Raw genomic sequence first — 27,058 nt, 5'->3', positions numbered from 1 at the left:
ACGATACGTCTCGAACTCTCTGGATTGAAAATACGCGACTATAAAAGCAGCAGCGGCGCGCCGTCATAGAAACAAACTTCAAATAGAAAAAGGAGCTCAGAGTGTCAGTCTCGAATATCAAACCAGGCTGTGTACTTTAAAGCAGGCACATATTAGTCATTAGATCGATGCCTTAGAAATGTTTTATTTTAATTTTAGTTATAATGCATTCATTGTGATTATATGCTTGCAAATTTAAATTTGAAAAAAAAAAAAGTAAAAAATTAATTTTGATGTCTTGTTCATTTATTCGATGCCCCCCTTGTACAGCTTCAGCGGGGTGCGCGCCACAGTTTGAGAACCGCTGTACTATATAGTACTTTTCTATTCTGTCTACTGTGTAGTACCTTTCAATTCTACCTACTATATGCTGCCTTTGTATCCTGTTCTCTCTCTACTATATGGTGTTGTTCTGTTCTATCTGATTTTAAGAGACAGCAATTGGTATCTATTTGTGTTTTAAAGGCGTCACAGAAAGCTAAAAACATCTGTGTTTTAAAGCCTTATTAAGCACATCTTCAGAAACGATCAATCATATAGTGCCTTTCATATACTATATACATTTTATGCACATGAATGCTTATTTTTTCCGAGCAGCTGCTATCACTGGCCTTATCACTGTCATTGCAATGTAAACTCCCACAATTTCACCATCGATCTCTCATTAAAATCTCAACTGAATTTCATGCTCATTTTCTGGTTTTTGCATTTTATATCTGATTCCGTCTTTAACTTTTTCAAAGCTGACTTTTTTCAACTTTTCATAATCGTGTTGTCAACCACGCATGCTTAAGGAACATCTTAAAGGCTTCAAAAAGATAAGCATTACCACCCCAAGCAGAGAGAGGGGGCACACTCACTGATACCATCTCCTTTTTCATCCGGACCACAAGTAACCCAGCATCCACACGCATCTCTGTCATAGCCCTCCAGGCTGGCAGCATAACAAGTTGTATGCCACCAGAAGCAGGCGTTCATGTGGTAAGGTGGAAGGATCGACCCCTCACCCTTTCTTTTGTTCTGGCTGATGCCAAATGTTTGGACCTTCGAGTATTTTTTTTTTGTTTTTTTATCCTTTTTCCTTCCTCGTTCATTGACCAGCATTAGCAGGGGTTACTCCAGACCATTTTATGGGCCCTGCTTCATCTTTCAGATTACAATGTTCTTTACAATGTATCGTTTAGCTCTTCTTGCTGCCAGTTTTTCTTTGCATCATTCTAATTGGACCCTTGAACTTGAATACAGCGTCTGTCTCATTGTAATTATCCTGCGCTGTGTCTTATTACGGTGTGTTTTTGTTTATTGCTCTTGTTTGTACTTTGTAAAGTGCCTCGTGATTCTGATCTCTGTGAAGGCCGAGATATGAAATAAACATCAACTGAACGATTAATTGATAGACTAAACGTGGATTTAATGGTTGACTGTTCTTTTTTCATTCCCAAACTCTTCTTTCATTATGGATTAACATTTTCTAACCTCGGACTAGTCTGGATTTTTTCAAGTTATGATCACACTTTCACTTCATTTGAGCCTTGCCACAGACAGTGAAGTCCTAATGCCAAAGTTTTAGACTGGATATAAGAAAGCTTCAGGGTAAAACTCCACCTGGCCTCATGATATTAGGGGTTGCAGTTTTGAGGGGTTTTGTCTAAGGACCCTGATGTAAGCCCTTTGGATGAGGAGCACTGTGAGACTGCAGACTTTCTGCACCTTGTGTAAAACGTCACTGTCATCCACCCGACAACCAGATACAGATACAGTCCCAAATGCAGCAGCAACGCGATGGGGCAAGAGGACAAAAATGAAGGGCATGGGTAGGGTGCAATTTACCTAAAAGTCTTAATAAGATTGGGTTCTGTGAGTTAGGGTTAGGGCTTCCTCAATGAACTCAAACTTGACCTTTACTGTTATACAAAATAGTTGTAAGGAATTTCCTTCTGCATTACGTCTATAGGTGAGCAAAGCAGACACAATTAACAGGCTAATACACAACATACGAAGGACGTTCAAAAAGTTTCCACACTTTATTTTTTAACTCTTTTGATAGTGAGGGAGCAGGTTGAGGAGAACCTGGAGAGCTGGATATATGCTCTAGGGAGGAGAGGAGAGGAGAGAAATGAAGGTCGGTAGGACCACCCAGACAGAATACATGTGTGTGAATGAGAGGGAGGTCAGTGGAATGGTGAGGATGCAGGGAGTAGTGATGGCGAAGATAGAGGAGTTTAAATACTTGGGATCAACAGTGCAGAGTAATGGGGATTGTGGAAGAGAGGTGAAGAAGAGAGTGCAAGCAGGGTGGAGAAGAGTGTCAGGAGTGATTTGTGACAGACGGGTATCAGCAAGGGTCAAAGAGAAGGTCTACAGGACGGTAGTGAGACCAGCTATGTTATATGGGTTGGAGACGGTGGCACTGACCAGAAAGCAGGAGACAGAGCTGGAGGTGGCAGAGATGTTAAGATTTGCACTGGGATGTGATGAAGGTGGACTGGATTAGAAATGAGGACATTAGATAGATAGATAGATAGATAGATAGATAGATAGATAGATAGATAGATAGATAGATAGATAGATACTTTATTAATCCCAAGGGGAAATTCACATAATCCAGTAGCAGTATACTGATACAAAGAACCAATATTAAATTAAATAGTAATACAATGAAAACAATGAATAAAATCAGAGGGTCGGCTCAAGTTGGACAGTATGGAGACAAAGTCAGAGAGGTGAGATTGCGTTGGTTTGGACATGTGCAGAGGAGACATGCTGAGTATACTGGGAGAAGGGTGCCAAGGATAGAGCCGCCAGGGAAGAGAAAAAGAGGAAGGCCTAAGAGAAGATTTATGGATGTGGTGAGAGAGGACATGAAGGTGATGGGTGTAACAGAACAAGATGCAGAGGACAGAAAGATATGGAAGAAGATGATCCGCTGTGGCGACCCCTAACAGGAGCAGCCAAAAGAAGAAGAAGATTTATTAAGAATTTCAAAACCAAATGACATCACTTTTCTACACATTCACCTTCCTTTGTGATGTAATTTTCCCAGCGTTGTACCAACTTTTTAATGCCATCAGCAAAAAATGATTTTGGTTGAGGGCATAGCCACTGATCCACCGGTGCTTTCATTTCTTGTGGTCGTGGCTGTGGCTGGACGTCCAGAGCGCTCTGCATCTGTCACACTAGTACGGCCATTTTCTAAAATTTCAATCCACTCATAGACGACTCTACGAGAGAGAACTTTATCCCCAAAATGAGCACACATAAGGAGATGAATTTTGCCTTGCTCCTGGCACACCATCTTCCCACAAAAAGCGTATGACAGAATGCTGTTCCTCTTTGTTGCAATTTGCAGCCATCTTCACCACAGGGTGACAAATCTTATACTAAACTGCAACTCGTCACATGACACTCTCAGACTCGACCGATTACGACTCCTCCTGCCTTTACCGTTTCTAACGAAAATATAAAAGTGTGGAAACTTTTTGAACGTCCCTCGTACTACATTATGACAGTATTACAAACAGTAAGTAGTAGGGAATGTCAACATACGGCAGAAAACATAATATTAACTCACTAAGCAAATTCTTAGAACCACTATACTAATACTTGGGGGCCTCCATTTGCTTTCCAGATGGCCTTATTTCTATATGGCATGGATTCTCCAAGATGTTAAAAACATTCCTTTGAGATTCTGGTCCATGATGAGAAGATGGCACAATGCAGTTTCTGCATTCCTGCAATGCCACCACATCCCAAAGGTGTTCTACTGGATTCAGATCTGTTGACTGGGAAGGCCGCTGATGAACACTGAACTCATTGTCTTTTTCTGTCTTTTTTGTGAGATGGTGGATTCCCATGCTGAAAGTAGCCATTAGAAGATTGTCAAATTGTGGCCAGGAAGAGATGCTTTTGGTCAGCAATAACATTCAAATAGGTTGGGGTATTCAAGTGATGATTGATTGGTATTAATGGACTCAAAGTATGCCAAGAAAAGCTGCCCAACACCATTGCACCACCAGCACCTGCCAGGACTGTTGACACAAGGGAGGTTGGGTATATGGATTCATTATGTTGGTGCCAAATTCTGATCCTACCATCTGTGCGACTCAGCAGAAATTGAGATTCTTCAGACCAGGCTACGTTTTTCCAGTGTTCAGTTGTCCAGTTTTGGTGAGCTTGTGCCCACTGCAGCCTCAACCTTCCGTTCTTGACCAACAGGAGTGGACCCCAATGTGGTCTTCTGCTGTTGTAGTTTATCAGCCTCAAAATCGGACGTGTTGTGCATTCTGAGTTGCTCTTCTGCTCCCCACATTTGTACAGAGTGCTTATCCTGAGTTAACAGAGCCTGTGTGTCACCTCAAACCATTCTGGTGATTCTCCTCTCACCTCTCTCATCAACAGGGTGTTTCTGTTCGCAGAGCTGACGCTCAATGGATGTTTTTTTAGTTTTTGTAAAATTCTGAGTAAATTCTAGAGGTGGTTGTGTGTGAAAATCCCAGAAGATCAGCAATTTCAGAAACACTCAAACCAGCCCAACTGGCACCAACAATCCAACCACGGTCAAAATCACGGAGATCACATTATTTTTTCCCTATTCTGGTGTTTCATGGGAAAATTAACTGAAGCTCTTGAACTGTATCTACAGAATTGCATGCATTACACTGCTGCCACATGATTGGCTAATTAGATAATTGCATAGCAGGTGTTGTCATGCATATCAGCCTAGGGATCACCTTCAAGGCTTAACTAAGGTAATTGATGTGGATGAATAATTTTAGGGTGACATAGCATTCATAGCATAAAGGGTTAACAACCTGTTTAGGTATATCAGGACACTAGATGAAGGTCAAGTGAAAAACAGAGACAAAAATGTAATACATTAAATGTTCTGAAAGACGACTAAGAGATCAGATGACCTGTATTCAACAAGATCGGACAGTTGGTATGTACACAGAAATTTCAACCCAAAGGATGTAAGAAGAATAAGGATACAGTAAAATAGACTTTTATTTTAAATAGATCATTTAGGTTCAAACCAATGAACCAACCAGAGTAAATGTAAATGTAAATTCATTAGTTTATTAAATGAACCTGAATCCTTTGTTTCCCTGACCATTCTCATCATGCTGTAGAAGGATGCACCCTCTTCAGCATGGTGCTGCAAGAGAGTAAATGGCGCAATAAATGACTTTCCTCCCTCCTGGTTTTCATTTTGAAGACATTTTACCAACTTGTCCTACTAGAGGATAAGTTCCTTTCTTTAATGAACATATTGATTTCTAGAGGAGGTTGTAATCAGAATATAACTTCAATATGTCACTGTTCTTTGTACAAAAATATTTTATAAATCCACTCACATGTACAGCTAATACAAGGCCAGATTTAGCACACAGGGGCTCATCATTTAGAACTGCTAGGCAAGCATTAGAAGACAAGACAGGGACAACTATAAAAATGGGCATTGTACTATTTCTGTGTGTCAGAGTCAGCAGGACATTGGATACGAGACTAAGTAAGGGCCTGCACATGGAGAAAGAGTCTAAAGCCTTGGAACATTGCCCGGTACACCTCTGAAGCCAATGGACAGATGGGAGATACCATCATCCGATCCTGAAAATCCTTCCAGCGCAGCGACGAAAATGACAGACTGTATATATTAAGATCCCACCTCGGGGATAGTCTTGTCTTTGGCTTACTCATCTCTTATGCTATGTAAATCGACATTAAAGAAAGCTGTTATTTTCTTTTATGTGATTTCTTACCATCATATCACTATGGGAGAGGTAGCGCCTTTTAATATTATATCTATTGTGGTAAGCGGCCAAGACACAGACAGGCAGACATCGTTATAATCAGCTAACACATGCCTTATTTACAAATACTCTATTTACAACCCCAAAACTCCCCCAAAGTCCAGGCCTTTCCAAATGCCTTCTTCCACTCCTCCTCACCAAGCTCTGTCCTTCTCCTCTACCGACTGCAGCCAATGAATGGAGGGAGGCGGCCCCTTTAATCATCACCCGGATGTGCTCCAGGTACCTTCCAATAATCTTCCGCCGGCACTCCCCCAGTGTGGCGGAAGTACCGGCTGTGCACCCGGAAGCACTCCGGGTGTCCCTGGTCTTCTTCCCCCCCAGCACTTCCAGGTGTGGCGGAAGTGCTGAGGGCCAGGGCTCCTCAGGCATTGGGGCACCCCCTGGCGGTGACTACGGGCCCCTATAGGGTTGAGCTTCCAAGCTCCGTTCCCGTGGTCCCCAAAGCCACCAGGGCGGTTGCCCCCTAGTGGTCTGGAGGAGGCGCAAGCCCTCCTCCAGTCCTCCTGGGCGTCCCGGCTGGGTACCACCCCCAGCCACTCGCCACACTATGTAGTTTTGGGTTACTTAAGACACCGCAATTACTAAAGAACTTATTCCAACCAGGGAGCTAGCGCCCCCTAGAGGAAAACAGAGGTGGTCTCTCGGCTGGAGATGATGCAAAAGTGTCGGGCCCCGGGAAGTCTGTGCTTTTGCCTCTCTGTTCCAGGTCAGTCTCTGGCAGGCCGTACCTTGAGCTTGAACTTGATGCCTCTTTAGGCTTGGATGAAGCTTTAGTTGTCTTTTCCGTTTCTTTCTGAGGCTTTTTTTCTGCCACTCATGCTTTTATATGCTTGCATATACTGTAATGGGTAACAGGTTGAATAAATCCAAATACCTCGGGATGTTAAAAAACAGAGAAAAAATAATACCGCTGCTAACGGAGTTCCGCCTCAGATGTCCATCTCCCGTAATGGACGAGACCAAAATCCGAGGAGGTGCTCTCACTGACGATTCTGTCTGCAGGACAAAGAAGAACCCTCAATACTGATGCTACATACAGAGCCCGGAGAAGGCCCCACCTCTTCCAGGTGGGATCAAATCCAAAGAGGTGTCTCCAGAGTGTCACTCGGACCCCAGATGTGGACATGGAAGGAGCTCCTGAGCTGCCTGAAGTAAGTCTGCTCCCACCACGACTACAGGCTAGACTGGCTGAATTTTCTTTCTTTAGCCAGTAATAATAATTTTGTTTTGCTAACATTAAACAGGGTTGCCCACCAGGCTCTCTAAAGTGTATTGTGGGCTGCACTACTCTTCCAAACTGTGACAATGTACAGGTGTTCCTCATAATTTGCTCAGTGAGTGTATAACACAGTATGACACATTGTGCTTGTGCCCAGTAGTGCTGTGTATAGGACAGCCTTTACAAATTTAACGTAATTTAGGTTGTATTTGGAAATCTAGGAGAGACAGAGATGAATTAAAGACTGTGTTTAAATATTAAGAACCTACTTACTGTATGTACCAGAATGTTTGACAGAATGAACATGGCTCAGTTTGGAGTTCACAGAGAGGTGTGGAAGTAAGCATTGCTACTGAGAACTGCGCTCTGCGGTGCAGAAAGGGACACTCAGACAGTCCTCTTGAATGGAGGCCCACGCACTTCTTGCTTATGTTCTTCTCTTTCTTGATGCCTTCAGTGATTTTGCATTGACTTTATATTGAAGCGGAATGGCTTAATTGTGTTCATGTTGGTGTTTGATTAGCATGGTGCAATATTATGTTGTTACAGGGGTGGGGCCAGTCAGGCAATAATGTTTATCACTATGAAATGCTTAGAGAGAAGGAGATCAGGATGAAAGCTACTGCTTCGAATGTATGTGATTATCTGTAATTCTTAGTAAATATGTGCACTAATAAATTTAGACTGACTGTGAGCTGGGGCTACAATAAGGTCACTGTCCCTCTTGTGTGTCACTAAAGGAGTTTGGCCTCAGGAAGGGCATTCAGCCATAAAAACCTCTAAACCAATATACTCGGAATATGGAATATTTAACGGTGGTGTACAGTGGAACTTTGGGTCACAACTGTAATTCGTTCCAAAATTCTGGTCGCAACCCGATTTGGTCGTGACCCGAAATAATTTCCCCTGTAGGATTGTATGTAAATACAATTAATCCGTTCTGGACCATACGAGCTGTATGTAAATATATTTTTTTAAAGATTTTTAAGCACAAGAATGGTTAATTATACCATAGAATGCACAGTGTAATAGTAAACTAAATGTAAAAACATTGAATAACACTGAGAAAACCTTGAACAGAGAAAACTAACATTGCAAGAACCGCTCGCTGTAAACACTTTTTTTAAAAGAGTTTTAAGCACAGGGAAAAAAATGAACATTTGAAAAATTCGTAATTTATACTAAAACTAACCATAAACAACCAAGAAAGCTAACCTTGCATGAGTCGAGTTCTGGCATGAAGGAAGTGAGGAGGAACTGGGTGGAGAGGAGATTACAGTTTTGAGGTAAAGTCTGTGACGATGCGGGTTCGCTGCATGCTCCCATCTCGCTTCCGGGAGCCCTTAAACCCATCACACCCATCACTGTTGGTAATGTTACCGACAAGCACAACAGTGAGGCACTACAATGGAGGAATCAGATGGTGCAAAAGTGCCAATTGCTTTTATTGAAATCAACAAAACAACAATCAAAAACAAAGTCCAAATTAAATTAAGTGCAGTGCTTTCAGAATCCTTCAATAAATAAATGATCCCATAAAATCAGAAGTGAAGTGGAGGTAAAATCCAATAGAAAAAGTCTTCATTAAATACAACAAGGTTAAAACAATGCTCGAAGCAGTCTCTTTAAAAACAAGAGTTTTTGCATTCTTTAACTGCCTTCTCTGCCTTATGTGGCCAGCCGTCCTTCTTCTGGTCACTCCAGCTCCTTGGTCGCTCAGCTGGAGCGACCGCTTCATTCTACCCCACGAGTGTCGGCCAAAACACCTCTGCTTGGGCTCACTGTCCAGCTGCATGCCTGCGAGGACACGCTCGCGCGCTCCTCTTGATGTGAGCTGTGGACCCGCTATACCACAAAGTCCCTCTGCATGATGTACATCTGACCAAGAACAATGTACTCTACAGGGACAGACTGAACACGTGCGTAAATTATCTGCGCATATGAACGAAGGGGAAACTGGCTTGTTCATCACCCGAGTATGTGGTCGTGAACAGATGCAAAAGTTTGGCGAACTTTTTGGTCGTAACCTGATTTGTACGTGTTCAGAGACGTTCGTGACCCTAGGTTCCACTGTAACTAGTACAAAAAAGGCCACCCTCATCTTTATATACAGTATATAAAATCCAACGTCTGTCTGTCCACTTTTTTTAATGAGAGAATGACTTCTGCCATCACACTAAGTACCATAGTTTGGTTGCGGCACCGATTTATTTGCACAAATCTGAGAGACAGGCTGCGGGCCGAGGGAGGGAGAAGCGGGACCTCAGGAGTAGGGAGCCGGGCAGGGCCCTCCTCACTCACGTGCCAGCCTCCGTTAGAGTCGCTCCACCTTTCGCCACTTATTGGAGCCTCTGCTTAGCTAGTGATACCTGTTTGTTCAGGAGACATTATCATCTACAGATTATTTAGGAATAACGTTTGACGTTTTTGAGGAAGAGATCAGAGCTCCATGTGTTTTAGAGGGTACCTGCTCAGAGATATATCATAGCCATGTGCTCTTCTCCCCACGCAGGGGACGCTCTCCTGTCAGAGCTGACCACGATCAGATATTGTGGTGACATTTGACATTGGAGCGTACCTACCTTTCACTAGGCCAGAGATACCTTGCCAACTTTTTACATTTTTGGCAAAGAGATCACAGCTACATTCTTCCCCCTGATAGCAAAACCAAAAATATTGTACATGAAGAGACCCTTGGAGAAGAATGATGTTGATATAAATTTTTCTCAATACAAATTATTACATTTTTCATTGATTTTTAAACTCCAGTTTCATTACTTTGTGGGCGGAGCCGCAGAGGACAGCTAGTGTAAAATAAAATTAAATCAAATTTAAAATGTCCATCATCAATGAGATTATCAAGCACAGTCTTAAAAATAAAGGTGGCAGAGCACAGAGATGTAATAGGGCAGCCATTTCTGGTTCCCCAAAGGACCCATCCACATGAAATTTCCAGAAAAAACCATCAGATCCATAAATAACCTTGGATAGTTGATAACAGATTTGTGAAATCCCATTATGTCCTGATTTTAAAAGGACTCTCGCTGCCTATAATAACACAGCAATGTCCAGGTTTTATTAACCTGGTTTTCGACATATTAGGAAGTTTTTTAAAGTACAAAAAAAACCAACTTCATATGCAAAGAACTCTTCACAGAATGAAATGGTGCTTTGTCAAGGAACAACTCCACGAGGAACCACACAACCCAGTCAAGAGCCATCAAGTGCCATTAAAGACCTGGCATTTTTAAGAGTGCATATAAGCTGCATAAAAGGTCAACAGTCATGATTAAGCTCTATGGAGTTGTGGAAATGACAAGACAATTAACCTTTTCATTCAGGTGTAACATAGGCAAGCATATTAATTATAAATAAATTCTTTATTTGCCCCCAGCCCTATGGGCCCTGGCACACCTGCCCCATCCGCATAGCTATTAGTTATCCAAATGACAATAAGCCAACCTGGCTGAGCCCAGAGAGACGACAGAAGGTTTATGAAAATGTTTAGGATGAGCGAATGATCTATGGCAGACAAATCTATAAAATGATCCTGCAGTGAAATTCAAACTTTTCAGCTCCAACTGTAGTGCATTAAAAACGTTTTGAGACACATTCAGCGATCCGTTAAAATGTGCATTTTTGTCTAGTTGCAACTTATTTGCGCAGTTGTCAGGTATAAGAGTAATATATAACAGCGTTTTATTGTGTGGTTGTTTTGGTGCCGTGGTCAGCTGCAAAAGCCCAAGTTCAAATCCCGACTCGGCCACTGCTCCTGTAGTCTTTCCTTTCAGGCTCAGATACATGGGGTCAGCATGTGTCACTTATCATTACTTAAAAACCAGATCACACATTAAGATCTCAACATGCCAGCCCACTTAGGATTCCAAGGATTAATTAAATAACAGTGGGAGGTCGAGCCTTTAGTTACAGGGCCCTGAAGTTGTGGAGTTATCTGCCTACTACTATAAGAGGTTCCCCTTCAGTCTCACCTTTTAAATCCCGGCTGAAGACTCACAACTTCAGTTTAGCATACCCTGACTAGAGCTGCTGGGCATGCTGCATCTCCATTGTTAGTCAACAGTACTAAAATATACAATATTTATAAACTGTTACTAACCCGCCCCTATTCGGTTTTCGTTTCTCGGTATACTCATGTGACACTCAGTGCCACTGCTCTACTGCCAGGTTGTTTGCCTGACTAGGGAAGAGTCATCTTTGATAAAGAGGCACTGGAATCATCTGCTAGAAGGGTCCTTTCACCGACTCAGCTGTAGTATGGCCAGTAGTTGCGGAGCGCGGCATGTTGGCCGAGGTCTCCAGGACTTTGACTGTGTCTGGCTTGTTACAATCTGTCCAGGGTTTTACAGTTACCTAATGGACAGACACTGCTGTTTCTCATTTATGTTAATTAGTTTCTCTTTTCTTTTTGATGTACTTGACCAAATTTGTACCCTTATACAGTATGTGATACTTCAGTATTTAGTGAGTGGTGTCATCTATTCTTGCATTTGACCTTGAGAGTTGTTGCTGTGCTCTGCGCCTGAACTTGGGTGTGTTTTGCTGTGCAAGAACAAAGTAGTTTGTACTGTTGTGTTGTACTTCTGAGGTGGCCATGACAGATCGGCCATCCAACTCTGTGAAGCGGATGAATTGTGTTTTGTTTTGTGGGTCATATTGACGTATTTTTTTGACACACCTACCTGGAAGGGGGTTTCTCCCTGAATTGCCTTTCCCAAGATGTCTTCCATTTGTTTCCCTACAAAGGAGTTCTTCCTTGTCTTCTTAGGAAGTCGAGGCCTGGGTGTGTTTTGGCTGTCATGAAATGGGACCTGTTAAAGCCTGTTGAGCCATTTGTTGTGTGATATTGGGCTATACAGTACAAGAAATGAATTGCTCAGTCCAAGGATGGCTCCAACGCGGCACTTGACTTGACTGCCAAGGCTTTGACTAAGCAGCTTCACAAAATGAATTGTTAATTATTAATATTATATTTTCTTGTCACAGCCCTTTCCAGATGCCGGGTGCTCTTGGGATATACTGAATCTTCAGTATTGATTTTTCTTTTCCCCCGAACGTAAGCTGTGTCAAGAATCACTGATTATTGTAGCTGCTGTATTTTTCATTATTGCTGCCAGATGAGAACCTTGGGTTTTCTATACAAGTTTTTGTAAATCCCTTCAGTGGCTTCAGTTATAATTTGCTCCTTTATTGTTATCATTATAGCGATCATTTTTTTGATTACGGTTATCTAAGCAACCAACAAAAAAAAAACAAGGATGCACACAATACATCAGAGAACTTCATGTATTATCTCTTCAAAAATACAGTTCCTGGAAAATATTACATAACATTTTGTAGATTTTAGGCCCTTAGACATAACTCTCGAAACACACACCTCTCAAAACAATGAACTCAAATTACGTCACACTGAAGTTAATGTAACTTAAAATGCTCGTGTTTGCTGGTATTGTGTAGCTGTTTCAAGTTATATTGACGTAAAAACAATTAACTCAATTAATTAACATTGAAACAAAGCCATCAAATTATTTTATTTCAAACAGAGGCATAATGTGTCTTGGGACACGTACTTGCTCAAAATTAACACCTTTTAATACTTAAAAAAATGATACAGCCATTGTCACAGCTGCCTTAGGATGAGTTGACTTAACATAAACAAGTTTTACGCACTCGACTACGTGATATTTGCTTAAAGTGTGACGTTCGACATAAAGAAACAGCCCTGCTGGTTCAGGGTTTCAAAAGGATCCCCATGCCTTTGTAAAGTTGGAAACAAGATTTTTAGCAAATTAACTTTTTTTCCTGGATGCTGTGGGTTGTGGAACATGACTATATTTGAATACAGTGGAAAACATGTTGCCCACCCTACACACTTAAAAATAAAGGTACCAGAGTGCTTCTTCAGGGCAATGCCAATTCTTGGCCCCCTAAAGAACCATCAGCCATACCACCTGCAGTTCAGAAGAGGTCGTCCACCTGAAGCTAAGCATGTTAAGAGGCCCAGCCAGTACTTGGATGGAAGGACCAACCAGGAAAAAGTTTAGGTTGATACTGGAGGAGGTGTTGTGAATGTGGATCCCAGTGCCTCCAGTGCAGTGACAGGGACAGGGACACTGTGCTGTAAAAATGGCACTGTTCTTTGGATGAGATGAGTGTCCTGGCACTCTGTGGTTATAAGAGATGCCTGGGCATTTTTTTTTAAAAAGTAGGGTGTATCCCAAAGTCCTGGCTAAATTGCCCACTACAGCCTGGTCATTCTGGCCACCTAATCCTCTGCTGTGTCTAAATGGCTATCTCTCTCAACACTTTACCACCTAATAGCTCATGTGTGGTAAAAATGTCTGCCATCGCATCATCCAGGTGGACGCTGCACATTAGTGGTGGTTGAAGAGGCTCCCCACTCACTGAAGCGCTTTGAGTAGATTATTATTGTTATTAGCCACATGAAGGTTCCAGGAGGATCCTTTATTTATTTAGACCAGCAAAAGGCTCTGTAAATAATCATAAATAGATTAGAGCAGATTTATATAACTCCAATGGGTTCCTGCAATTATAAAGACTGTTCCTGCATTAGGACATTAGAGCAATCTGGAAGAGAACAGGCCATTCAGCCCAACAAAGCTCTCCAGTCCTGTCCAATTCATTCTTCTAAAATAACATCAAGTTGAGTTTTGAAGGTCCCTAAAGTCCTACTGTGTTGTATTTATATGATCACATATACATATATACATATATATATATATATATATATATATATATATATATATATATATATATATATATATATATATATACATATATATATATATATATATATATATATATATATATATATATATATATATATATATATATATATATACAGTACAGGCCAAAAGTTTGGACACACCTCCTCATTCAATGTGTTTTCTTTATTTTCATGACCATTTACATTGGTAGATTCTCACTGAAGGCATCAAAACTATGAATGAACACATGTGGAGTTATGTACTTAACAAAAAAGGTGAAATAACTGAAAACATGTTTTATATTCTAGTTTCTTCAAAATAGCCACCCTTTGCTCTGATTACTGCTTTGCACACTCTTGGCATTCTCTCATGAGCTTCAACAGGTAGTCACCAGGTGGTGGAGGTGAGGAGGTGTGTCCAAACTTTTGGCCTGTACTGTACATATACATACATATACATACATACATATATATACATATACATACATATATATACATATACATATATACACATACATATATATACACACACATATATATATATACATTATTATGTTACGTTACATTATTTATACGTTATTTTAATTGTATATTGTTATTTATGATTGTATAGTTTTCTTTTTATTTATGGTTAATTTCTTTTAGTATTATTTTATTAATTCTTTGATTTAGTAAATTTTCTATTGACTTTTTGTAAGGTGTCCTTGAGAGGCACCTTTATCCACCCACCCATTTTCCAACCCGCTATATCCTAACACAGGGTCACGGGGGGTCTGCTGGAGCCAATCCCAGCCAGCACAGTGAGCAAGGCAGAAACAAATCCCAGGCAGGGCGCCAGTCCACCGCAGGGCACACACACCCACACACCAAGCACACATTAGGGACAATTTTAGGATCTCCAATGAACCTAACCTGCACGTCTTTGGACTGTGGGAGGAAACCCACGCAGACACTGGGAGAACATGCAAGCTCCATGAAGGGAGGACCCGAGAAGCGGCAGCAGCGCTACCACTGTGCCACCCAAGGCGCCTTTAAAAAAAATGAATTATTATTATTATTATTATTATCTTAGCCTGTGTGATTGTATGTAGCAGGAGTCCTTCTAAAATGATGACCCATTGGTATTTCACAGCATCTAACCATCTATTCATGGTTATTTATGGGGTCTGTACGCATCTGAATAAATAAAGGTTCTTTCAGGAACCTTCACATGAATGATTATTTTCTGAACCAAAAATGGTGCCCCTATGGCATCTCTCTGGCACCTTTATTTGTAAGAGTGACTCTCCTTTCCCAGAGTGCTACTGAGGCTGTTTTCATTCTAACCCTTTTGTTAATTATTGACCAGTTTTTTTTTCTCTTAATTTAACTTCATTTGCCTTAATTCTAATGGAGCTGCTATTTAAGACTCCGACACTTTAATTCAGGGGTCTCTCCAACTGCGGTCCTGTATTGCTGGGATTTCATTCTAACCCTTTTCTTAGTTAGTGACCAGTTTTTACTGCTAATAAACTCTTTTGCCTTAAATTTAATTGATTTGCTATGTAAGACTTAATTAGATGTCTTAATTATTTCTCTTTTCCTTAACAAGCCAAAACTTGACCAGCTAACCTGTGCCCATTGTACAATATTTGAGAATAAAGAAAGGCGAAGTTCTCAGTAATGTCGATCTGCTCAGGTATAGAACATATTTTGTCATTGTTCTTAGAAAAAGAGAAAATCAACAGTTTTGGAAATGTCTTGTGTAGCAAAATGAGAGCTGCAACAAGCTGTGGAATTAAATAACGGGTTTAACTAACAGCCAGAATCAGCTTCTAAGTAGAAAAGTGGAGTTTGAAGCCCTGACTTAGCTAGTCATGTGTTAGTTAGCTCATTAACTTTACGTTCATTTTAGGTGCCGTTTAAGGATAAAAAAGGAAGAGAACGCAATTCAGAGGGCTGAATTGTAAAAAACACAAGTCAATTAAAATGAAGAGAGACGTTAATTAGCAGTAAAACAGGTCACTAATTAAGATTTAAGGTTTAGAATGAAAACCTGTAGCCACCTTAGCATTCCAAGACTGAAGTTGGAGACGGCTGTACTAGAACTTTAGCTTGAAAAAGAGCCATTTCTTTCTGGGTAGTGATCTCTGCATATGATATCAGTTCTTTGGTTTTTGAAAAGGTCCCTAACATGTGGACAAAACATAAATCTTGAATGTATAGAAGGCCACCCAAGTAGGATATAACAGAACAGAAAACCTGTAACTGTGTGCAGCAAGAGTTCTTTTACAATTAAGATCACTAATCGGTTATAATCCATTCATGGTACTTATGGAATCTGTTACAGATCTAAATGTATAAAAATTTATTTCTGAAACTTTCATATGGATATATCTTTTGGGAATCGAAAATAGTTTATTTACAGCATTGCTCCGAAAAAAACACTGGCAGTTTTTATTAAAGAGTACAAGTTAGACTCGCCAATTACCCGACCACACACATTCCTGTATACTGTACTAGGATATGTGATCATTCCCACTTACCGAGAACTGTAAACACACCAGGACACAGGAGTCGGTCTAATCTCACCGGTGACTGCTCATTTATAAGGTGCGGTCATTTGTGTTAATGCTTGACCGCCAGCTCTCATTGGCTACTTGCTGTCCACGTGGACGTGAGTGAGCGAGTGTTTGTTTGCATTCGCCTACACGGTGCTCTCTGAACCTGGAAGGGGACTTGCAGTGGGAGGGGCCGATCACACCTACTCTGGGAGGGCTGAAAATTCGACGCGTCGATTCTTTTTTTTCGTGTAAAAAAGCTTTTAATTAGAATATGAAGAGCGGGAAATGAGCTGACCAGGGTACTGAAATTGACTTTGCGTCCTGTCGCAGTGTAAGTCTCTAGTTTAAAGGATATATTAAAAATGATTGGAAAAAGATGGTTGGGTAAGAAAAGAGAAAATATTAGGCAAATCACTAAAAATCTAGATGCATGAAATGAAGGCAACGTGTGCAGTGCAGCGGATTCACAATGGAAGTGACTTGCTGTAATAAGAACAGAATATGCCCAGCAGATGGCGCACTGGTTCTATCAGACCATGATATGAATCAATAAATAAAGTGGCCTTCCCCTATGTAGGCCAGGGTTTAAACACGGTGTTTATCATTCCATCTGACAAACACAAGCAGTTTCTTTTCTTGAACACATTTACGTGACGGTAAAATATTATGCTACAGTAGGCGCGTGATAAAAGCCATTACAAAAGCGGAGGCCGCTTATAAAATCTGGATCAAACAATACTCAAAACAACATTTCAGAAATTGAAATAATAATTTTTCATCTGTGTAATTTAAAAGTATATTTTATTTTTTTTTTCTTATAGCATTATTGGCACTAAATAAAATAGAATGCACATTCGCAGATACTGCATCTTAATATGCAATACAGTGTCGGGATGTAAACGCTTAGCTGCCGATGCTGTACGAGCTGGGCAGGGCTGTTCTTAAAATATGTCTCACTCACTATTGCGAAATTCTGACTGGTTGTATTTATGAAATTTTGTTCTTTTCTATTTGGATGCAGATGAGGAGGCTCACTAAGTATTTTTAGAGCAGAAGTGACTCAATAAAAAATGAGCTTTACACCTGGGTTTAGCGGACGTGAGGTTTTCAAAACCTACATACTGTACCTACACACAGTTATTAACGGAAAATACCTTAGTTTTCGTTTATAAAAGTTCCGAAAAATATTTTCGTTAAGAATGTTTTCATGTTTTAATATCTTGAACCATATAAGGATTTGCGCATTCTTCAAAACTTACCCTACAGTGCCCTGCAGTTAAAGCGTGTACGCCGTATTCAGTTTAGATAAATATTAACAAAAAAGCAAATGAGATTGTGTAGTAGCTGGTTATAAATCAAACAGTCTGCAAGGACACGCTACAAACTCGAAAACAGAAATCCGGCGGGCTGCACTGGAAAGGTGCAAGAGCGCGCCGCACGCCTGAAACCAGAAACAAACATGTCGGCCCAAAAGCAAAAGCAGCAGGCGCTTTAAAAATGCGGGCTGCAGCGAAACTCCATTTCCTAATTTTATTTTTGAACACCTTCTAGTTTCCACATAAAGTTCGATGCGTTGAAAACGAAACTAGCCTATTTTCAAAATAATTACAGACAAAATGAAAATGAGCAAAACTTCACACCAATGCCTTGTCCTCTTAATGTTAAAAACTCCAGTACTCGATAGAGCTAGAAATAGTGAAAGCACTCAATACTTTTTAATTACTTATTAATATCACTTCTATAGTTCGTTATTGATTAGTGACGTGTAGATTTCGATATTTTTAAGAAATACCTTCCACCGTCCCGCCGACACACATGCATTGAGCAGTTCCTATAGGTGCGCATTTCTCCATTATTCTGCGCCCACATACAGTGATTAATAATAATAATAATTAACAATAATAATAATTGATTGTAATGCCATTGAAACAAACACATACATTATTACCTAATATCCATTAAGTAATAATTATGTACAAATTCGATTAATTGTTTTAACACTCGCTGCGTGATTTCTTTATACAATCATTGAAAATCCCGAAAGTTTTATCCCGGAAATCACAGCAATCAAAACCACAGTACTGACACTACTACCAGTAATAACACCATACTTGTATTGTTTTGGCCTATAAATTCAGATGCTGTTGTGAAGTGTAATAAGAAAAATACCGACAACCTACCCAAGATGACTTAGTTCAGCTTTACAGTTACATTTATCTGCTTAACAGACGCTTTTATCCAGAGAGGTCAGCATAATGGAGTAAACATCAGTCTGGCCGGGGGACTGTTTGGGAACAAGTGTGACAGGACGAGGTGACCAAATCGATCATCACAAACATTTATTATTTATTCATTATTTTATTGGTTATTTTTTATTTATTTTTTTCTTTCTTTGCATTTTCACCAAATGCCATTTCTTCGTTTTTATATAAACGAGATATTTACCTGTACTTAATTCCAAATAGCATCCATTTGGACTAGAACTATACGGGATAAAAATATATTTAGCGTTTAATTCCTTTCTTCTCTTTTCTTTCATTTATTTTATTATTATTATTATTTTTTTGGTTGTTGTAAATGTAATTTGCGTGTGCATGCGAGTTAAGTAGGTACGTACATACAGGATACCCACGCCAGTGTAAAACCGCACAACGGATTCGATCTGCTTGCGAAAGATTAATTTTGTCTTGCTAGCACGAAAAAAAAATATTTTGTCAGTTTCAACAAATTAATATTTTTAACTGAAAGGAAATTGTAAAAGAAATAGTAGATGCCTGCAAATATATATTTTTTCATTATTATACATTAATAAAAATTGTATAAAATATATGCATTTATTCTAATGGACTCTAGCGTTTTAATTAAACGTAATGTCATTGAAAAATAGGTATAAATTAATGTACAATTTTGAAAAAAAAAAAAGATAAAAATAGAACAAAACAAGAAAGAACGGACTAGAAAAAACATCGGGTTACCGAAATATTGCTTACATTTAGTGAGAGCACAAACCAGGCGTTTACACCTCTGCATTCATCACGTTTTGCTACTGTTGTTATTATTATGATTATAGGAACAACAACAATAACAACAACAATAATAACAATAATTATTATGATTATTATTAGTATTATTGTTGTTGTTGTGAATACGTGAATTATTATTCTTTGAGATACAAAACTTCTGCCCGTTCTTGTACGGGAACTGCAAACGATGACAAAAGGAATTTCCTCTGAAAAGCCCAGAAAGAAAGTCCTGCCGAGTTGGAGGACAGCGAATCATTAATTGCCGTGTAATCGAAGCATATTTAAATAATCAATATTAATTTTACATATAGCTTCTTAGAAGGCGGCTCACATAGTTTCTTTGACTTTTGCAGGTAATCAATAAACAGTTCTCTGTGTGTATTTATTTCACAGTCAGATTTTAGACTACAGCTCTTTAAGAACAAATATATATGCACAATACACAGTATGCAAATATCGCAAGTTTAGAAGCTGAAAGATTTATATTTGTAAAAATATAAAATAACGATCTGATATATATATATATATATATATATATATATATATATATATATATATATATATATATATATATATATATATTACATTACGTTACATTACATTATATATAAATGTTCACTGACCACAGGACTCACATCGTTATTTTATATTTTTACAAATACTTTCAACTTCTAAACTTGCGACATTTGCATTCCGTGTATTGTGCATATATTTTTTCTTAAAGATTTGCCCTTAAATATTACGAACATTAAACATCGTACTTGTTCGTTTTGGATATTTAATAAATATGTAATACATTTAAATGTAGTCGTGTAAATTTTCGGAGGAGTAACTTACAAGTGTTAGTTTTGTTGCTTATTAAGGCCCAGGACTGAAGTTACAAACTTGGCTCACGCGAAATCAATTTTGGACGCCTAAATACTTAGTGATTGAATATATTTTGTATATGATAATGCTATACAAATGTTAAAAATGTTCTTAATAATTCGGCAATAATAAGAATCGAAAACACGGTGTCACCCCGGCTTGTCCCGTCTAAAGACAAGGCCGTTTTATTGTTTGATTTCCCCCAAGCTTCAGCCTTCCTTTTATCAAAGAACAGGTGAATTATTGTGTAAGAGTGTTTATTCGTGTGTGTGTGTTTTTGCAATTGACCCAATGTTCTTCTTTTCACACTGGGTCAGCCAGTCTGAATTGCCAGCGTTTACATTCAGATAACACGCAGAAGGGTCTTCAACAACATATTCTAATTCAAGTGGTCGTTTCCAGTATTGATCCATGTAAATAAATGAGGACTCGAGTCGGCCAAACTGTCGTAAAAATACACACAAGATCGAATAAAACGAGATTTGTCTATTGTTAGCGTTAAGGATATTTTCTTTGTCTGCGGCAGCCGTTTGGTTTTGTATTCTGATCCGAACACTTGCTAAATAAAATTTCTCACTGTGCTATTTCTGATTGGCCTCTAAGGTTGGGGGTCTGCTCATAGATCAATAAAAAAAAGCTACCACATTAAAAAAAAGGTTTAAAAAAGTTCATAGCATCTTAACGAAGATGAGACCACATTTAAGACACAAGCAGGTGTGCTGCATATACAAGAAAATCGTATACGTCCGACATACAGAGGACAGTGGGCTTAAAAAGAGGGCGTGTCCACATGCAGTCACCCACATACACAAAAAATCCTAACATTATATCAGATATGACCGTCAAATTAATGTGCAGCAGTTTTACATTATGAATGCGACGGCTTTTCGCTTAGAATGTGGCCCCCGTTTAAAGAACAGCCGTCCTTTGTGCACTCGAGGGGGGGTGACTCTTTCCCTCTCTCTCTCTCCCTCTCCCTCTCTCTCTCTCTCTCATTCTGTGAAACGGATCAGTGCCCCTGACTTGCGTTCAGATTGACTGTGTCTCATTCTCCAGGGACAAATTAATGGAGACCTATCAGTTAATTAACAAAACCTCAGTCCGTGCCACGTCACTAAATCCAAACATGCTGTGCACAAGCAAAAACAACAAAAACCAAAACAGCTAGAAAAAAAAAAAAAACCCAAAACAAAGTGCTGGCAATCCTGATCTGCATTGTTCTCTATATGGTATCAGCTCGCTGGTGATCCGCTTTGCTATTAATTTCTTCTGTTATTACTAAATTGCCTTTCTGATCTCCTGTGCTAAGCTTCCTTTGTCACCTTAACTGTCAACCGAGACCAAATAACACAACAAAATGACTGCTTACCCTTTTTACTGATTTCTTTTACAGACACACACTTAAAATGATTAATTTGAAAATATGATGGGATCAACACAGAGAGACCCCCACTTACACACATACACACCTTGCTTATATCCATACAAAAGCATTCCCTGGGCCAGGTAACTTATTAAAGATCTGGGGGACTCCAGCATATTAACATCTTATCTACAAAGACGCGTTAGCTGAAGTAGACACGGCGAATAATAAATGAAGCAGCACGTGCAAACAAGCAGACGAAATAAAAGACATCCCAGTTCTCTTCGTCTCTTTTAGCAGGACGGTGCAGGACAATAGAGAAGAGCGGACAGACAAGAGGTACGGACACCTGATCCCTTCCCCATGAACATACACGCTTTTGTTCGGCAAATTGCCACACAAGTAAAGAATACGAATTGTGCGTGTCTATGTCTTTTTTTTTCAAATATTCTGATTTTCCATTTTCCATCTGAATTGTATAATAGGAAAAAAAAACGGCACCCGCCTGATAGATGCGGTGTCGCTTTACAAAGAACCCCATCGATCGATATTTCGAATTGAAAACATAACCTCATTTTTTTTTGTCCAACCGAAGACCCGATATAAAACGGCTTTAGGTGCACAAGGCTGTGCGATGGGGGAAGCAAAAAAAAATCACCTTTACAACATAAATATTCGAGATAAAATCAGATGAACCATTGAAGTCGGGATTAGACACCACTTTTTATTTTATGATTATTATTACAATTATTTTTAAAGCCACACAAAGTCGTGTCTTTTTCTCGCTCCACATGGTTCGTTTGAGGTTAAAACAGAAAGTGAAATCTGTACTCACCTGCAAGCCTGAGAGCAGACATTCGCTGGAATTCCGGCTCCTGGAGCCACTTCCACATTCTTCTGAAAGTCTCCCGGCCTGATTTTAGCTTGCTCCAAGGTTTGGGGTTCCTTAGCAAGTCAGAGAGGGTCCCCTGCGATCGACACAGCACCCTCTGAGCGAAAATGGCCTGCGGGATGCTGTACCTTTTAAGCTCGGTGGTGATCCTCTGGGCTACTTCTTTGGTATTAATTTCTTCAATTTGTCCTGAATTGTTTCCGTTATTGACCTGCGATCCAGGCACTGATGATGAATTTTGTTCCCTGGTGGAGCCTAAAACCTGACCGTGGCTCTGGGCATTGAGATGGGCATGGGGATGGTGATGAATCCCGTTGATATGCACCATGCCAGCCGAGGAAGCTGTCATGTGCTGATCACCGTGCCTGGCCAGCATAGCAGGGTGGTGGGCTTCAAATCCGTTTGGTGTCAGCATCTTCTCGCTGGGCATGGTAGCGCCAGGTTGAGCGTAAGGAGGCAGACCTTGCTGGGAGTTGTGAATGGCTCCCAGCCCTGACCCCGACAAGGGAGAGAGGCTTTGTCCCATGCTGGTGACATCCTTGTGGTATGGAGCATAAAGATTGTTCATAGAAGCCAGACCTCTATCGTCCCTCATCAGGGTGAAGCTGCCGCTCACATTTCCCGGTATGCGCTGGTGGGGGTGATGATGGTGATGATGGTGGTGGTGGTGATGAGGAAACTTGTCCGAGACCGTCGAGATGGGAGGTAGCGGCTGCAAAGGGGTTAAAGTGGTGTAGGTGCTGCTCATGCTCATTCCCGGGGGCGCCTCACAAGCCATGGTCATGGCGGGGTGCAGGTGTCCCGTTAAAGCGTGGTCGGGTGGCCGATGGTGATGATAGTCGCTGCCGTCAAGGATGGATGCCATGCCCATGGAGCGAGAGTGGGTTGACAAGTGGTTGCTGCGATGGGCTACGGAGCTTCTGTGATGAGGGCTGTTACTGTTCATCAAATCAGCCGTAGTTGGCACCTGCTCATGACTCACCCCGTGCAGATCGCCAATATTCTCCATCGTCAGCTGAGCATTCATTACTATTCGTGCAAGCTTGTGGACAACACATCTATCTGATCTGTTTGAGGATTGTCCAAAGAAGTCTTCACATTCGCCAAGCGAGATTTGGTTTCTGTTGCAAAGCTTTGTTGGAATTGTTGCTATGGTTGTTGGTGTCCTTAGTCTGGTATGGCTTTAAGGCCCCCGTTTGCCTAAAAGAGCATCAGCAGCCGTGGTCGCAGTCTGATCGTGTCCCTCGCCATCTCTAGCCATGTCTCGTACTGTTTCGATTTCTTTTTCCACAGCTCTGGTGCTGCGGCTCCCACTGGGCGAGCATGCGCATTGGATCCGTCAACCCCCCCCAAACTCCCTCCCGTTGCCTACTCACATGCCGCTCCTCTCCTGTGACATCATCGCAATTATTAAGGTGGAAGTGCTCCCTGCCGGCTCGTCACTTGTTTTAACTGTTTCATGTAGCTGCAAGACAACGCTGCAAACTTCAAGAGGAAATTGCGCTTGTGTGTGTGTGTGTGTTACTGTGTGACTGTGTGTGTGAGTCCAAGAGGTACAGAGTAGGAAAAGGAGAGAAAGAAAGAATACACGAGATGGAGAGGTTGACAGAGAGAAATGAACACGGTCTATTTCTAGATAGATAGATAGATAGATAGATAGATAGATAGATAGATAGATAGATAGATAGATAGATAGATAGAAATTAAATGAAAGGCACTATAGATAGAAATGAAATGAAAGACACGATAGATAGATAGATAGATAGATAGATAGATAGATAGATAGATAGATAGATAGATAGATACTAATCGTAACTTTTTAAACTACTCAGATCATTTGTATCACAACCCTTCTACCCATGTGCTTTTTGAACCTTTGCAAAACGAGGACGAGTTCATTCTGGTGGCAATGGACTCAGATATAAGGACCAATCCTGGACCATGAATAGGGAGCCATTCCGTAGTCTATGCAACTTGAAAATAATTTTATCCAACCAGGTTTGTTGCCCTAATGAAAATTCTTTCATGAAATGTAGCTCTCCAACCAGGTCATCCTTATACTCTTAAAAAAATAACGGTTCAAAAATGGGACTTTACTGGGTTGTGTAGTTTCTCACAGAACTATTTCTTGTTAAAGAACTGTTTTATTCTAAGTAGAGCTCTCTGCATATTAGTTTTCTGAGCCGTGAAACGTTTCCTGATATGTGGGAAAAAATAGAAATCTTGAATATCTAGTATAGGCTATCTGCACCAAGGAAACAACAGATCAACAAAACCTGAACTTGGCCTGTGTTATTGAGTACAGCCACGAGTCCTTCTAATATCACGAGAATCCTTTGATATTTGACATATTTTTCTATTCAAGGTTAGTTATAGGGCTTGTTACTGATCTAAATAAATATTTTTTATCTGAAATCTTCTGCTGGATGGTTCCTTGGGATTCCTCTTTGCTATTGCTCTACAGAACCAGTCGGGCACCTTTAACTTGACCTATAAAGTCTGTATCTTCTCTCAAAATCATGAACGAAAACTCAGTACAAATAAACTACAGAAAATGTTCTTGAGTAGTAGACACGATTTTGAAAGAGACGCATAAGCCTTTCATTAGGGACTCAGACCTCCACCGTTAGGCGCTATACTATTTATTCCTCATTCTTAAGCAAGTACAACATTCCGTACTGTTCTCCCGAGTTTGGAAATTAAAATATGTTAAAACTGCTAACAGCCTGTAGAAGTTTAAGTCGACCACATTTTCAAGTATTCAATGAATGAAAATTTACAGGGTTAGGGAAAGGCCGACAGGGACGGAACGAGGGGGGATAACGTATCGCTGTGACCTTGAATTTGCCAAAGCAATTCGTCTTTTGATCTGCGCTATAAAGTTGTCGATTCCAGCGAAAAGTATTCGATATATAAGATGGATATTAATTTAATAAAAGAAGAATGTAAAATATTTAAAAAACGAGAAGCCATTGTTAGAGATGTTTACAATGACAGATGAAAGTGGAGAACGTTGTGGACATGTTCCTTATGCAAAGGATTCGCTTTGAATAAAGTTATTGCAAAAGCTTTGCGTTCCTATTAATGAACTTCAGGTTGGATTTTCATAAACAAATGACCGTGACTTATTGTAAAATAAAAGCAAGGGTGCTAAGAAATAACCCGATCTATCTATCTATCTATCTATCTATCTATCTATCTATCTATCTATCTATCTATCTATCTATCTATCTATCTATGCTTTGACGTTCATGTCTAACTGTGATATGTAAGGACATTGCACATTATATCGAACAGATACTTGAAAGTATCAAGATCAGATTATTAGGCCAGCTTAATTTTTACCTAAACAAATGGTGTGAATGGTCTACAGCCGTTTCTCATATTTCTTATATATATATATGGTGGACAATTACAGGACAAGTTCATTAGGGTACAGACATATCTAAACGTAACTGTAAGCCATACCAGCAATTTCAAGTGGTGCCTCCACTGTTTATTCGGTTTTGCTAATACGCCGGGTCTCCTTAAACATCGTTTTAATATTAACTTCCGGGTTCTCCTCAGGAGAAAAAAAAAATCAAAGCCATCCTATTTAACCAACCACATAAACTCTGGCTGATTTGCCTTAAATTAAGAGCCAAGCCTGCAACGCTCGCTTGTTAGTCACGGTGGGCGCACGCCGCAGATGAAGAAGGCTTTGCAGTTAGTAATATTCTGGTCCCTACAATTGTCCAGTCGTTCTTCTCTGTATATTTTAATGACGGGTCATGTCACATATTTACATAGTAAATTTAAGAAGTTTGTTTTTGGAGCTAACAACTCGAGTTCCAGTTGAATCTTTTTAAGTCCGACCTGACATCACGTATTTCACAATCGTACATACTCGCATTTATGGAGGTTGCTTTATTTGGGGTTGTTTCAAATAAAGCAACTCATTTGCCCAAACCTTCCAGCAGCTTTAGTGAAATGAATCAAATAAAAGCAGAAGGATAATAGACGCCGTGAAGACCAAATGCCACTGTTGCTATTGTATGCTGAACTGCTCAGATAAAGTACTTTACGTAAAACACAAGGCAGATGTGTCTATTGTTCAGCCATTAACAATAACGAACTAAGCCTTCTAAAATGTAGCCCCCTTACTCAAACTGTAGCTGCAGGAGGGACGGAGTTATGACACAGCACATTATGATATTTGAATGAATTTCAACTGATTTGAAATGAATTGCTAAAATTGATCTGAACTGACAAAAGGGAGAGGTGTGCCATTTGTAGAAAGGGCAACACGAAAAAATGTGCTGCAGTTAGGTCATTTTTTCTGTCCATACTGTTCGTTTTTGGATGCCTTTTTAGATATTGTTACTTCTAAAAATGACATGACCTATAGAAAATAAATAAAAGTATATCAGTGTAAGATGTATCTATTGCTTGCTTGCCGCGAAAGACGTTTACGATTCGCAACTCCCGTTGTAATGCGTGCTAATGAAGCGCACGCGATGTGAACTCAGCCAGTCACACGTCGCACTGCTTACTATATGCTTAACTATACGTGAT

At 40.1% G+C, this 27,058-nt stretch overlaps 1 protein-coding gene across 1 annotated transcript in view; it reads right to left on the bottom strand.

Moving 5' to 3' along the window:
- onecut1 (one cut homeobox 1) overlaps nucleotides 1–23,782 on the bottom strand; it is a 54,302-nt gene extending 30,520 nt beyond the window's left edge. The window contains exon 1 of the mRNA XM_039770286.1: nucleotides 22,448–23,782. Coding sequence (XP_039626220.1) covers nucleotides 22,448–23,531 — 1,084 coding nt within the window. The 5' untranslated portion in view covers nucleotides 23,532–23,782. The remainder of the gene's footprint in view (nucleotides 1–22,447) is intronic.
- Between the last annotated feature and the right edge of the window lie 3,276 nt (nucleotides 23,783–27,058).

Source organism: Polypterus senegalus, chromosome 12 (assembly GCF_016835505.1).
Source record: "Polypterus senegalus isolate Bchr_013 chromosome 12, ASM1683550v1, whole genome shotgun sequence".
Lineage (NCBI taxonomy): Eukaryota > Metazoa > Chordata > Cladistia > Polypteriformes > Polypteridae > Polypterus > Polypterus senegalus.
This window is presented reverse-complemented; position numbering and strand designations above follow the sequence as displayed.